Source organism: Anguilla rostrata, chromosome 8, assembly GCF_018555375.3.
Source record: "Anguilla rostrata isolate EN2019 chromosome 8, ASM1855537v3, whole genome shotgun sequence".
Taxonomy (NCBI): Eukaryota; Metazoa; Chordata; class Actinopteri; order Anguilliformes; family Anguillidae; genus Anguilla; species Anguilla rostrata.
The window spans coordinates 24,164,731-24,177,676 of NC_057940.1; the positions used below are offsets into that span (position 1 = coordinate 24,164,731).

At 52.1% G+C, this 12,946-nt stretch overlaps 1 protein-coding gene across 2 annotated transcripts; it reads left to right on the plus strand.

The window, feature by feature from the left end:
- The first annotated feature begins 428 nt into the window (after positions 1–428).
- On the plus strand, positions 429–12,720 carry wasf2 (WASP family member 2). 2 transcript variants are annotated; one of them, XM_064347185.1, is made up of 9 exons: positions 429–588; positions 2,083–2,252; positions 2,722–2,856; positions 3,157–3,310; positions 4,456–4,573; positions 5,821–5,939; positions 7,885–8,049; positions 8,432–8,895; positions 10,500–12,720. In XM_064347185.1, the coding sequence occupies exons 2-9, from the start codon at positions 2,120–2,122 to the stop codon at positions 10,655–10,657; spliced, it is 1,446 nt and encodes a 481-aa protein (XP_064203255.1). In that variant the 5' UTR covers positions 429–588; positions 2,083–2,119; the 3' UTR covers positions 10,658–12,720. The 2 variants fall into 2 exon arrangements, with proteins under 2 accessions (XP_064203255.1, XP_064203257.1); XM_064347187.1 differs by lacking the exon at positions 429–588 and adding an exon at positions 672–814.
- Positions 12,721–12,946: the final 226 nt, after the last annotated feature.

Genomic DNA, 12,946 nt, shown 5'->3' on the forward strand with positions numbered 1-12,946 from the left:
TTGTCTCGAGCAGCTGCACGAGACGAAAGAAGTAGTATACGACATACACACGGGTGTGGCTGTGTCCACCGACTGTTGTAAGCGGCTGCCAGTCTATGCAGTTTTTTTCTTTCTTTTTTTACGCAACTATAATCCCATGAGTAGAAATCGTGTTTGTAAACTAGGCTGCATATGTGCATTGCAACACCTTGTAAGAAGTCTTCCCCAGCATTTGTCCAGACACGTCCGAGTTTGAGGAATGCCACCCCCTGGCTCATTCTCAGTGAACGCTAGGCGAAAACCATGAACAGATGTTTACGACTCATTAGGGTGGAGTTACGTATTTTAAGTCCAAATTTCCATATCCGGCCTTCAGACCGAAACTGATGGGGTTAGGAGCCAATGGTACACAGACATTCCTCTGAGTCGTCCAATCAAAAGTATACAAATCTGGGACTTTACTTCCACTTCTGCTTGATCGTAGCACTTACAGTCATTGTAGACATTTTTAATGGTGCCAAAAGATTCCGGACATAAGGCGCAGAATGAGAACAGTTCTCATGTGAAAATCAAGATTTTCTTGAGTAATACCACGTTTTCATATTGACGGTAGGAGTCGTGTCTGTCCTCAGCTTTTGATTTAACAAGTTAAAATTTACAGAAGTGTCAGATTGTGTCCGTCGTGTAGTTGCTGCCAGAATTATGGGTGGTTACAATTTACTTCCTGCTAAATTGTAGCTAGGCCTTGAACTGTATAATTCCTTAGCTAAAAGTTTGTTCGCGAGTTAGCACTAATTTGAGTAATTGTTTTACATGCGAAAGACGGCTATTTCGCGTAAGTCATTTATTATCAAGATGAAATATATTGAATCAAGTTACCCTTTCATAAGTTTTTTCGTCTTGTTAGCTCGCTGGCTAACTCTGTACCCAGTAATGATACTGAAGTTAGCTACCCAGTTATGTTGCCTGTCCAATTTGGCCGGAAAGTTGTCTGAATAACAGTGTTCTTAGCAACTTGGTTTCCGTGTTTTCGCTGTTAGGGTATCTACATTGGGACCAGAGCACTAGCCTATATTGTTAATACTTGGCTCGAAAGCAAGCCATCATCCTTACAGAAGTTATTCAAGATTTCCAAGTTAACTAAGCGAAGTTAGCCAACCCAGTAGGCCATATGCAAGCCACGTATTTACCCGCTAACCATGCTAATGTTTTCTTTTTAGCGAGCAAATTGATACGTGTTGGGTGGGTTTTTTTTCTATTGTAATAAAAATAGATGCAGTGTTACTTTAGATGATGTTTGTTAGTAACGCATGAATAGGCAACGCGAATGAGGTTTCTATAACACGCAAACTAGCCTACATAGTTTGTGCCCTGTTTTACATTGTAACTTTACAGTCAGCCTTCCTGATGGATACTTTTGAAGCTGTCCGGTTGGCAGCCTTGCTTTCAAAGTATTAGCGTGCAAACGTATGCAACACAAGCGAATAAGCTTAATAAGCAATAACTACTATTTTAATTGAGTCACTATCGGTGTGCAAGTACCCTCTAAGTGTTTTACTCGCTAACCAAGAGAGAGATGACTTTCCTGTATTTGACCAGCTTTAATAACTTTAGATAATGGGTGAAATAGCAATGGCATTACAAGTTTTAAATATAATGTAATAAATTCGCTAGTCGATAGAGCAGAAAGTTGCGCTACCTAAAGGTGAAGCGAGTTTAGATCTCTTTACTTAACCGGGTTTTATTGGAACTTTAATTTGGTTTTGATTATTTCATTTTGATGCAGTCAGCAAGCTGGAAAATGAATATGCAGATGTGGATTTAACGCGATAATCACGTCCTCCGAGGCCAGGGGATTTACAGCGTCCCCCGCTGGCCCCCAGCGTGTTGTGCAGCTCAGCCGCTTCAGAAGAGATAGAAGTGGGGTGCAGAACCGCTATCGGTGCTGTTTTAGTTCTTCTTCTGTTCAGCGTGTAAGACTGCAGTGCCTCATTGTCTGTCAAGAGGAAGTGTTCAGTTTAGCAAAAAGCTGAGTTTGCAGTGGATGTCCTCTGCAGAGGTCTTGATTGTATGCGTTGTATCCACCCCCCCATGCACACACAGTGAGGATCTCCCATCACAACCACTGTGTGTGAACGCCATGCCGTTGGTGACCCGCAACATCGAGCCTCGGCATCTCTGCCGACAGACCCTCCCCGATGCCATCAAGAGTGAGCTGGAATGCGTGACCAACATCACCCTCGCCAACATCATCCGACAGCTGGGCAGTCTGAGTAAGTCGGGGTGGGGGGGGGGGGTGTTAAGTGATATGTTGTTGCGAAGAGATGCGTTTGGACAGCAATGAGGGACTGAGTTCAAGGGAGAGCAGAACGCACAGTGAGCGAGATGGGGGGACAGATAGGGAAAATGTCATTTGCGCACTTCTGAAGTGTTGCTTTGTGGTACTACCAACTCATTCCACCGTGCAGGAAGAGGCTAACAACAGAGGTGGCAACCCATTGTGATTTTTTAAATGATTTTTCAGTGTGGGCTATGTGTGTTTCTGGGGGTGGGGTCGTTGAGCATGTTTTTTTTTCTTGATATCTTGTCATATATGTATAAGTGCTTTAGTAACACAACTTCTCTTTAAAATAAAATTGGTATTCTTGATACTGCTGAACTAGTGAGTCAGACAGAGAGAGAGACCATGCTCATGGCGTGCTGTTGTGCGTGCATATGCGTGTGTGTGTGTGTGTTCAATAGGTAAGTACGCAGAGGATGTTTTCGGGGAGCTCTTCATCCAGGCCAGCACCTTTGCCGTGCGGGTCAACACCCTGGGCGAGAGGGTGGACCGGCTGCAGGTCAAAGTCACCCAGCTGGACCCTAAAGAGGAGGAAGGTAAGACGGAAATGGCGGATACGAGATGTCAGGCTGCAGTGGTTGGTTCCTGTGACAGCTAAAGTTTCTGAAAGTCCAAATCGTTTGCAGGCCTGATCTAGCTGCCCTGTGAACTAAAAGATTTTTAATTATCATGATCTTCCCAACCAAGCATATTTGTCCTTAAAATCAGTCAATTTCTAAACAAGATCTCATTTCTTTTTGAGATAGTATGACTTGAAATTAAATTGTATGTATGCAGCACTGTAGATAAGAACAGTCCATTTACCAGGGTGGTTATATTTCCTCTCTGTGTTCCAGTTTCCCTCCAGGCCATCACAACTCGGAAGGCGTTCCGCAGCAACGTGACTCAGGACCAGCAGCTCTTCATCCGACCATCCCTACCCCTCCCAGTGCAGGAGACGTACCTCACCTGTGATAAGCCACCACCCCTCAACAATCTCAGCATGTACAGGTATAACCCCGCCCCTCAACAAACTCAGCATGTACAGGTATAACCCCGCCCCTCAACAAACTCAGCATGTACAGGTATAACCCCGCCCCTCAACAAACTCAGCATGTACAGGTATAACCCCGCCCCTCAACAAACTCAGCATGTACAGGTATAACCCCGCCCCTCAACAATCTCAGCATGTACAGGTATAACCCCGCCCCTCAACAATCTCAGCATGTACAGGTATAACCCCGCCCCTCAACAAACTCAGCATGTACAGGTATAACCCCGCCCCTCAACAAACTCAGCATGTACAGGTAATAACCCCACCCCTCAACAAACTCAGTATGTACAGGTAATAACCCCGCCCTTCAACAAACTCAGCATGTACAGGTATAACCCCGCCCCTCTACAAACTCAGCATGTACAGGTATAACCCCCCCTCAACAAACTCAGCATGTACAGGTATAACCCCGCCCCTCAACAAACTCAGCATGTACAGGTATAACCCCGCCCCTCTACAAACTCAGCATGTACAGGTATAACCCCGCCCCTTAACAATCTCAGCATGTACAGGTAATAACCCCGCCCCTCAACAAACTCAGCATGTACAGGTATAACCCCGCCTCTCAACAAACACAGCATGTACAGGTATAACCCCGCCCCTCAACAATCTCAGCATGTACAGGTATAACCCCGCCCCTCTACAAACTCAGCATGTACAGGTATAACCCCGCCTCTCAACAAACACAGCATGTACAGGTATAACCCCGCCCCTCAACAAACTCAGCATGTACAGGTATAACCCCGCCCCTCAACAAACTCAGTATGTACAGGTATAACCCCGCCTCTCAACAAACACAGCATGTATAGGTAACAGCTCTGCCTTCTGTTATGTTTTAAACATTCTGCCTATTGAACAGTTCAACTCAGGAGTCTTATGTCACAATTTGGGTTCAGTTAAGTTAAAAGTCTATGTGTCCCGTAGTTCTTAATAAGGCTTGTCCCATTCTGTACAATTAAAATCCTTCTGGGGCATTTTGGTTTAAAATTGTGCTGTGACATAAGTATGCTGAGTTTAGATTTGTCTCCCCTGATATCCATAACCTTATGTGTGTAGATGCTGGGTAGATTTGTTATTTATTCTGTCTCTCTTTGTCTCTCAGGGAGGATGGTAAAGAGGCTCTGAAGTTTTACACTGACCCCTCATACTTCTTCGACCTGTGGAAGGAGAAGATGCTGCAGGACACCAAGGACATTATGAAGGAGAGGCGCAAGCACAGGGTAAGAGACAGGGCCCCGTAGAGCTGAGACCCGCCCACAGGGTAAGAGACAGGGCCCCATAGAGCTGAGACCCCCCCACAGGGTAAGAGACAGGGCCCCGTAGAGCTGAGACCCGCCCACAGGGTAAGAGACAGGGCCCCGTAGAGCTGAGACCCGCCCACAGGGTAAGAGACAGGGCCCCGTAGAGCTGAGACCCGCCCACAGGGTAAGAGACAGGGCCCCGTAGAGCTGAGACCCGCCCACAGGGTAAGAGACAGGGCCCCGTAGAGCTGAGACCCGCCCACAGGGTAAGAGACAGGCCCCATAGGCTGAGACCCGCCCACAGGGTAAGAGACAGGGCCCCGTAGAGCTGAGACCCGCCCACAGGGTAAGAGACAGGGCCCCGTAGAGCTGAGACCCCCCACAGGGTAAGAGACAGGGCCCCGTAGAGCTGAGACCCCCCACAGGGTAAGAGACAGGGCCCCGTAGAGCTGAGACCCGCCCACAGGGTAAGAGACAGGGCCCCGTAGAGCTGAGACCCCCCCACAGGGTAAGAGACAAGGCCCCATAGGGCTGAGACCCGCCCACAGGGTAAGAGACAGGGCCCCATAGGGCTGAGACCCGCCCACAGGGTAAGAGACAGGGCCCCGTAGAGCTGAGACCCCCCCACAGGGTAAGAGACAGGGCCCCGTAGAGCTGAGACCCGCCCACAGGGTAAGAGACAGGGCCCCGTAGAGCTGAGACCCGCCCACCACAGGGTAAGAGACAGGGCCCCGTAGAGCTGAGACCCGCCCACAGGGTAAGAGACAGGGCCCCGTAGAGCTGAGACCCCCCACAGGGTAAGAGACAGGGCCCCGTAGAGCTGAGACCCGCCCACAGGGTAAGAGACAGGGCCCCGTAGAGCTGAGACCCCCCACAGGGTAAGAGACAGGGCCCCATAGAGCTGAGACCCCCCACAGGGTAAGAGACAGGGCCCCGTAGAGCTGAGCCCCGCCCACAGGGTAAGAGACAGGGCCCCGTAGAGCTGAGACCCGCCCACAGGGTAAGAGACAGGGCCCCGTAGAGCTGAGACCCGCCCACAGGGTAAGAGACAGGGCCCCGTAGAGCTGAGACCCCCCCACAGGGTAAGAGACAGGGCCCCATAGGGCTGAGACCCGCCCACCACAGGGCAACACGTCACTTACATCTGTCTCTCTCTCTCTCTCTCTCTCTCTCTCTCTCTCTGTCCCCCTCCTCCCCTCCCTCCCTCCGTCTGTCATCGGGAGCAGAAGGAGAAGAGGGACAACCCGAACCGGGGCAACATGAACCCACGGAAGATCAAGACCCGCAAGGAGGAGTGGGAGCGGCGCAAGTGGGGCGAGGAGTTTGTGGTCCCCAAGCACGACGGGTGAGGAAGGGCGGAGCTGTGGGAGGGGCCGAGAGGGGTGCCAGATACATGCGTTAATTCCCCCCTCGACCCGTGCACTTATAGATCCCCCATTCACACGACCTCTCTCGTGTGTTCCGGGATGCTGGATTCTGGTTGGAGAAGCGCTGTGGAGCATACTGACTGATACACATGTACCGCGTGCATCTGAGATGCCCCTCTCCAGCTGTGACAGCTGGATACCCAACTAAGGGGGGGTGGGGGTGGGGGTGTGGTTAAGGCTGCAGGCTGCACCGCGACATGGACAGAAATGATCAGAGTGCCGTATTTAGCCCCCCTGGCTGTTTTTGCCGGGGGAACGGCCTCTCTGGGCTCCCCCGTGGGGGATTCATCTGGAGGGATTGAGCATGTGGAGGCCGTGCCAGGCCATGCTGCCTTCCACTCTTCCCTTTCTCTCCGCTATGAGCTCGCAGCATGCGGAGATGGTGCTCAGTGCGCTTGCAGTCACACAGAAAGCTGTGTGAAGCCCCGGTCCCAGGTTATTATGCTGCAGGGTTAATTAAATAGAATGTCTCTGCTGGGCTGGCTCTGGTAGCTTTAAGCACTCGGGTAGGACGTGTCTGTAGTTAAGGAAGTCCGAAAGCCCTCCTGAGCGCTGCCTGGGTGTTTAGGGTATGTTCAGATGAAAATGATTTATTAGCATGGTGCGTTCAGCAGCCTGGAGATGAGTTTATTCTGTCTGTCCATCCGTCTGTCATGGGTGTTACCAGTGTGGGCTTGTGCAGCTGTTTTGGTTTGCTTGTGTGTCTGACAGGCCCCCTGTGTGTGCCCGCCAGTGTTCTCTCATGTGCGCATGCGTGTTTGTGTGTACATGTATGAGTGTGTGTGTGTGTATGTCAGCAGTGTGTTCTTGTTGGGAGGATTTTGTGTGTGTATTATGCAGCAGCGTGCGTCTGAGGGCTCGTGTCTTTGTGTGTGTGTGTGTGTGTGTGTGTGTGTGAGACTGCATGTTTGCGTGCGCTGTCTAGTGTGACTGCAGTCTGTAGGTGATGAGCTGAGATGGGGGTGTGTGTGTGTGTGTGTGACTGCAGTCTGTAGCTGATGAGCTGAGACGGGGGTGTGTGTGTGTGTGTGTGTGTGTGTGTGACTGCAGTCTGTAGGTGATGAGCTGAGACGGGGGTGTGTGTGTGTGTGTGTGTGTGTGTGTGACTGCAGTCTGTAGGTGATGAGCTGAGACGGGGGTGTGGTGTGTGTGTGTGTGTGTGTGTGTGTAGTGTGGTGGGGTGTGTGTGTGTGGTGTGTGTGTGTGTGTGTGTGTGTGACTGCAGTCTGTAGCTGATGAGAGTGGGTGGGTGTGTGTGGTGTGTGTGTGTGACTGCAGTCTGTAGCTGATGAGCTGAGACGGGGGTGTGTGTGTGTGTGTGTGTGTGTGTGTTTGTGATGTGTGTGACTGCGTCTGTAGGTGATGAGCTGAGATGGGGTGTGTGTGTGTGTGTGACTGCAGTCTGTAGCTGATGAGCTGAGACGGGGGTGGTGTGGTGTGTGTGTGTGTGTGTGTGTGTTGTGTGTGACTGCAGTCTGTAGCTGATGAGCTGAGACGGGTGGTGTGTGTGTGGTGTGTGTGTGTGTGTGTGTGTGTGTGTGTGTGTGTGTGTGTGTGTGACTGCAGTCTGTAGCTGATGAGCTGAGACGGGGGTGTGTGTGTGTGTGTGTGTGTGTGTGTGTGTGTGTGTGTGTGTGTGTGTGTGACTGCAGTCTGTAGGTGATGAGCTGAGACGGGGGTGTGTGTGTGTGTGTGTGTGTGTGTGTGTGTGTGTGTGTGTGTGTGTGTGTGTGTGACGCAGTCTGTAGCTGATGAGCTGAGACGGGGTTGTGTGTGTGTGTGTGTGTGTGTGTGTGTGTGTGTGTGTGTGTGTGTGTGCTGCAGTCTGACTGATGACGACGGGGTGGTGTGTGTGTGTTTCAGGAGCGACGCGCTGAACGGCAGTATCAGCTCTGGAGACGGGATGGGCCCCATGGGCTCAGACGGGTACCTGGACCAGAGCCAGGGCTCCTACTCCTTCGATTCGGGCTCGCCCCTGCCCCCTCCCATGGTGGACGACTTCCTGCCCCCCCCACCCCCGGACATGACGTAAGCCGCGTCTCAGCCTGTCAATCAAGCATCTGCATTTTGCTGCATTGTGGCTGTGTAGCGTGACGGTTAGAGAACTGGGCTCCTGACCCAAAGGTCACGGGTTTGAATCCCAGGTTTTGTAAGTGGGCGTACCGGGGGAAGTTCATGTGTTCAGCTGTGTAGAGTAGAGATGTGCGATGTGGAAATTCTGCATGGGGCACTGTAGGTGCTATTTGATGGCTGTGCTGACTGGTATTAAAGCATGAACGTGGTTACCACCTCTACCACAGTTTAAGGTTCTTGCACCACAGCTTTGTATTTACAGACCACCTCCTAAGACAGTCCAGTCTGTCGCCGTGGCAACATGCCTGACCTCTCTCTGCTTTCTGTCCTGCCGCAGGTATGATGGACAGAGAGGAGCTCAAAACCAGAAGCGCATAAGCACGCTGAGCCCCACCCACCCTCCTCCTGCCCCGCCCGTAGCCTCCTCACTTCCGGGCTCCCGTCCCAACCTGTCTCCTCCCCCCGCCCCCCCTCCCCCACCCCCCTGTGGCATGGATGTGCCTCCGCCTCCGCCGGGATTCGATTCTCCGCCCTCCCCCCCTCTGGCCGCCCCCTGCTCCTTCCCTTCTCCCCCGGCCCCGCCTCCTCCTCCCTCTATGGATCCTGCTGTCCCCGCCCCTCCTCCGTCCCTGCCCCCCGGCGGGCCACCCCCTCCTCCCCCTCCTCCTCCTCCTCCCGGGCCACCCCCTCCTTCCTTTGGCCCACCGCCGCCCTCCTCTGGCGGGGCTCCGCCCCCCCCGAAAGCCCAGCCGGCCCCCGAGGACGACCCGCGCAGCGACCTGCTGCAGGCCATCCGCCAAGGTGGGAGCCCCCACCCCCGCGCGCCCGTCTGTCTGTCCGTCAGCTCTTCCTCCTTCCTGTTTTCTGCTGCTAATGAGTAATATTTTAAACTCATTTTTATCACCTCATTTTTTTTCTGTTTCTTGAGGTGTGAAATTGGCAGTAGCATTTGTCTGCGTGTTCCCATCAGTCACTTCCCCTGCCTGTTAGGGAGGGTGCGGCTCCTCAGCCTGTCCCCTGCCTGTTAGGAAGAGTGAGGCTCCTCAGCCTGTCCCCTGCATGTTAGGGAGGGTGCGGCTCCTCAGCCTGTCCCCTGCATGTTAGGGAGGGTGAGGCTCCTCAGCCTGTCCCCTGCCTGTTAGGGAGGGTGCGGCTCCTCAGCCTGTCCCCTGCCTGTTAGGGAGGGTGCGGCTCCTCAGCCTGTCCCCTGCCTGTTAGGGAGGGTGCGGCTCCTCAGCCTGTCCCCTGCCTGTTAGGGAGGGTGCAGATCCTCAGCCTGTCCCCTGCCTGTTAGGGAGGGTGCGGATCCTCTGCCTGTCCCCTGCCTGTTAGGGAGGGTGAGGCTCCTCAGCCTGTCCCCTGCCTGTTAGGGAGGGTGCGGCTCCTCAGCCTGTCCCCTGCCTGTTAGGGAGGGTGCAGATCCTCAGCCTGTCCCCTGCCTGTTAGGGAGGGTGAGGCTCCTCAGCCTGTCCCCTGCCTGTTAGGGAGGGTGAGGCTCCTCAGCCTGTCCCCTGCCTGTTAGGGAGGGTGAGGCTCCTCAGCCTGTCCCCTGCCTGTTAGGGAGGGTGCGGCTCCTCAGCCTGTCCCCTGCCTGTTAGGGAGGGTGCAGATCCTCAGCCTGTCCCCTGCCTGTTAGGGAGGGTGCGGATCCTCTGCCTGTCCCCTGCCTGTTAGGGAGGGTGCAGATCCTCAGCCTGTCCCCTGCCTGTTAGGGAGGGTGAGGCTCCTCAGCCTGTCCCCTGCCTGTTAGGGAGGGTGCAGATCCTCAGCCTGTCCCCTGCCTGTTAGGGAGGGTGAGGCTCCTCAGCCTGTCCCCTGCCTGTTAGGGAGGGTGCGGATCCTCTGCCTGTCCCCTGCCTGTTAGGGAGGGTGCAGATCCTCAGCCTGTCCCCTGCCTGTTAGGGAGGGTGCGGATCCTCAGCCTGTCCCCTGCCTGTTAGGGAGGGTGAGGCTCCTCAGCCTGTCCCCTGCCTGTTAGGGAGGGTGCAGATCCTCAGCCTGTCCCCTGCCTGTTAGGGAGGGTGAGGCTCCTCAGCCTGTCCCCTGCCTGTTAGGGAGGGTGAGGCTCCTCAGCCTGTCCCCTGCCTGTTAGGGAGGGTGAGGCTCCTCAGCCTGTCCCCTGCCTGTTAGGGAGGGTGCGGCTCCTCAGCCTGTCCCCTGCCTGTTAGGGAGGGTGAGGCTCCTCAGCCTGTCCCCTGCCTGTTAGGGAGGGTGCAGATCCTCAGCCTGTCCCCTGCCTGTTAGGGAGGGTGCAGATCCTCAGCCTGTCCCCTGCCTGTTAGGGAGGGTGAGGCTCCTCAGCCTGTCCCCTCTTATGTCACTGCAAAGCTGCACTGTCAGTTTACCATAGAGCTGCGCGTCCTTGCCGTGTACCCTGACCTTTGCCCTTTGCCCCCTCCCCCCAGGGTTCAACCTGCGGAAGGTGGAGGAGCAGAGGGAGCAGGAGAAGCGCGACCACGTGGGGAACGATGTGGCGGCCATTTTGTCGAGGCGTATCGCCGTGGAGTGCAGCGACTCGGAGGATGACTCATCCGAGTTTGACGACGAAGACTGGTCCGACTGAGTTCCTCTTCCTCATCGTTCACCCTCTTACAGTGCTCCCATCTTCCCCTCCCTTTCTCACCCCTTCCAGTGTTAATCTGACCATTGTTTCATAAACAGGCAATTTCTATTGACAAATAGGGGTCCAAAGTGTGTGTGTGCGTGCGCGCGCGTGTGTGTGTGCGTGTCCCTGTATGTATGCTTGGGTTAATTCCAGCTCTGTTGCTGCTGTTTGATGTGGTTGTTGTAGCAGCAGCTCCTCTCTGAGCATGAATTATTTAGGGCTCCAGCAGTGGCTGTGTTCAGACATAACCCCTCCGACCCCCGAGCCTGTGTGAGGCAGAGCCCAGACCTGCTCCTCCCCCCAGCCGAGAGCCTTGATCGCATTACATCATGCCTGTCGCATGAAGTATTCATGCCTTCTCTGCACAGCTCTGTCTCCCAGCCAGAGATGAAAGGGAGATTTGTGTGTTTGGGGGTGTGTGTGTGTGTGCGCGCACGCTCGTGTGTGTGTGTGTGTGTGTGCGCACGCTCGTGTATGTGTGTGTGTGTGTGTGTGTGTGTGCACTCGTGTATGCGTGTGTGTGTGCGTGAGCGCGTGTGTGTGTGCGCACCCACGCGTGTGTCTGCCTGCGTGTGCATGCATGTGGGTTGGTTTTAGTGCTTGGTTACTGACAGTCTGAGATTTCTATTGTATCTAGTGCCTCAAATGTCTTGTTCACCTCTTGACCTGAGTGCATCTTGCCAGTGGTGTGATGTCCACTCTGTCAGTGTCTATTCTTTATCCAAGCCATAGCACAGCAGTACTGCAATACTGTCATGTTTAATCATTTTTAATATAATCAAGTTTACTGTGTATTCTCTGGTGTATCCAATCATCCAGTCCTGTTTGTTTCTAATCTTTTCCCGGTTTCCCTGTTGTCCTTGCTGTGAAAAGCAAGAAAGGTCCAGACAATGTTGCTGTTGTGTGTTGTGAACATTACGTGCAATGCTGATGACTGTACATGTCATATAGTGTGGGGGTTTTGTATGGGGAGGGTGCATTGTGGACACCTCATATTGACACAGTGCTCTCATCGTGTTGTCACATTTGTGGCAAGGTTTGTGGCATTGGTTTCCTCCGCTGTAGCTATAGCATGAGCTGTTGTCTCTGCTGCAGAGCCTAATTATGGAAGCCATCTTAAGAGGGAGCACAGTGCTATATCCGTATATCTTAACATGAATTACTAATAATATTGATTTTGTATGTCGATCAATCGGTGAACTGGAGAGTTGGAAGAGCATAGTGCATTATGGGAAGATGGGGGTAATATTTGCAGTTTGTGGCAGTGCTTGCTGTCTGAATGCAAATATTAACAGTGTGGTAGGTCATAAACAATGATTTAATGATTTTTTTTTTTGCTTTAAAGTATCATGGTGAAGTTAACGAGCCTTTGCCAGTCTTCAAATCTGATCCTTGTTTCAGAGCTGCCCATCAGGGTGAGAGAGGTGAATGACAGACTGAATAAATTAAATGGTTAGAGAATTAAAAGCACAAGTAGTCCATCTCTGCTTAGTCTCCTCTGTTGTTGGCCACTGCTCCGTCGCCACGGTAATGCCACCCCCCCCCCCCCCGAGCCCTGCGTCCTTTGCCCCGCCTCCCCAGACACTTGCTTATTGCTTGACCCCTACAGCTATTTTTAAACTTATTTTCTGATCGCGGAACATTTCTATTATAGGTGGAGGGATATGCCATGTAAGAAATGTAAAGGAAATTATTGGTCTGAATCGGGTAACCTCCCATCACACGAGATAATGCTCTGTGGTGGCAAATATTTCTTCCTCACTAACAAGCCTGTCTGATGCCGCATGTATTTTTAAAAAAGAAAAGAAAGTGCCTTTTGCTCTTTGTTACAAGTGCCTCATTTTTAAATGCCAAAGTCTATCATAATGTATGCAAAACCTAGGATCGGCTAGAACTTTTTTTTTGTGTATCTCTATTTACATAGTATATTGCATTTGCATTGCCTTAGATAAATCTAACCTGGAGCAAAATCTAATAAAATGGGGGAATGATTGAATAAATGTAATCAAATGGTGATTTCATTCATTGTGTCTAGTTTCTCTGTAATGTTGTGTGACATGAATCTGAACCTAACTTTTTGTTCCATAATATAGGATTCCAGTTGAATTTCACTGAGCCCATTAAAAAAGCATCTCTTTTTAAACGGATTGTAGTGTACAAGGCTCAAATGGTATGGTAACGTAAGGGTATAAAATCCATGATATAAGGGTCTGTTTAAATCAGTAATAGTGATCTGAGAATCAGTTC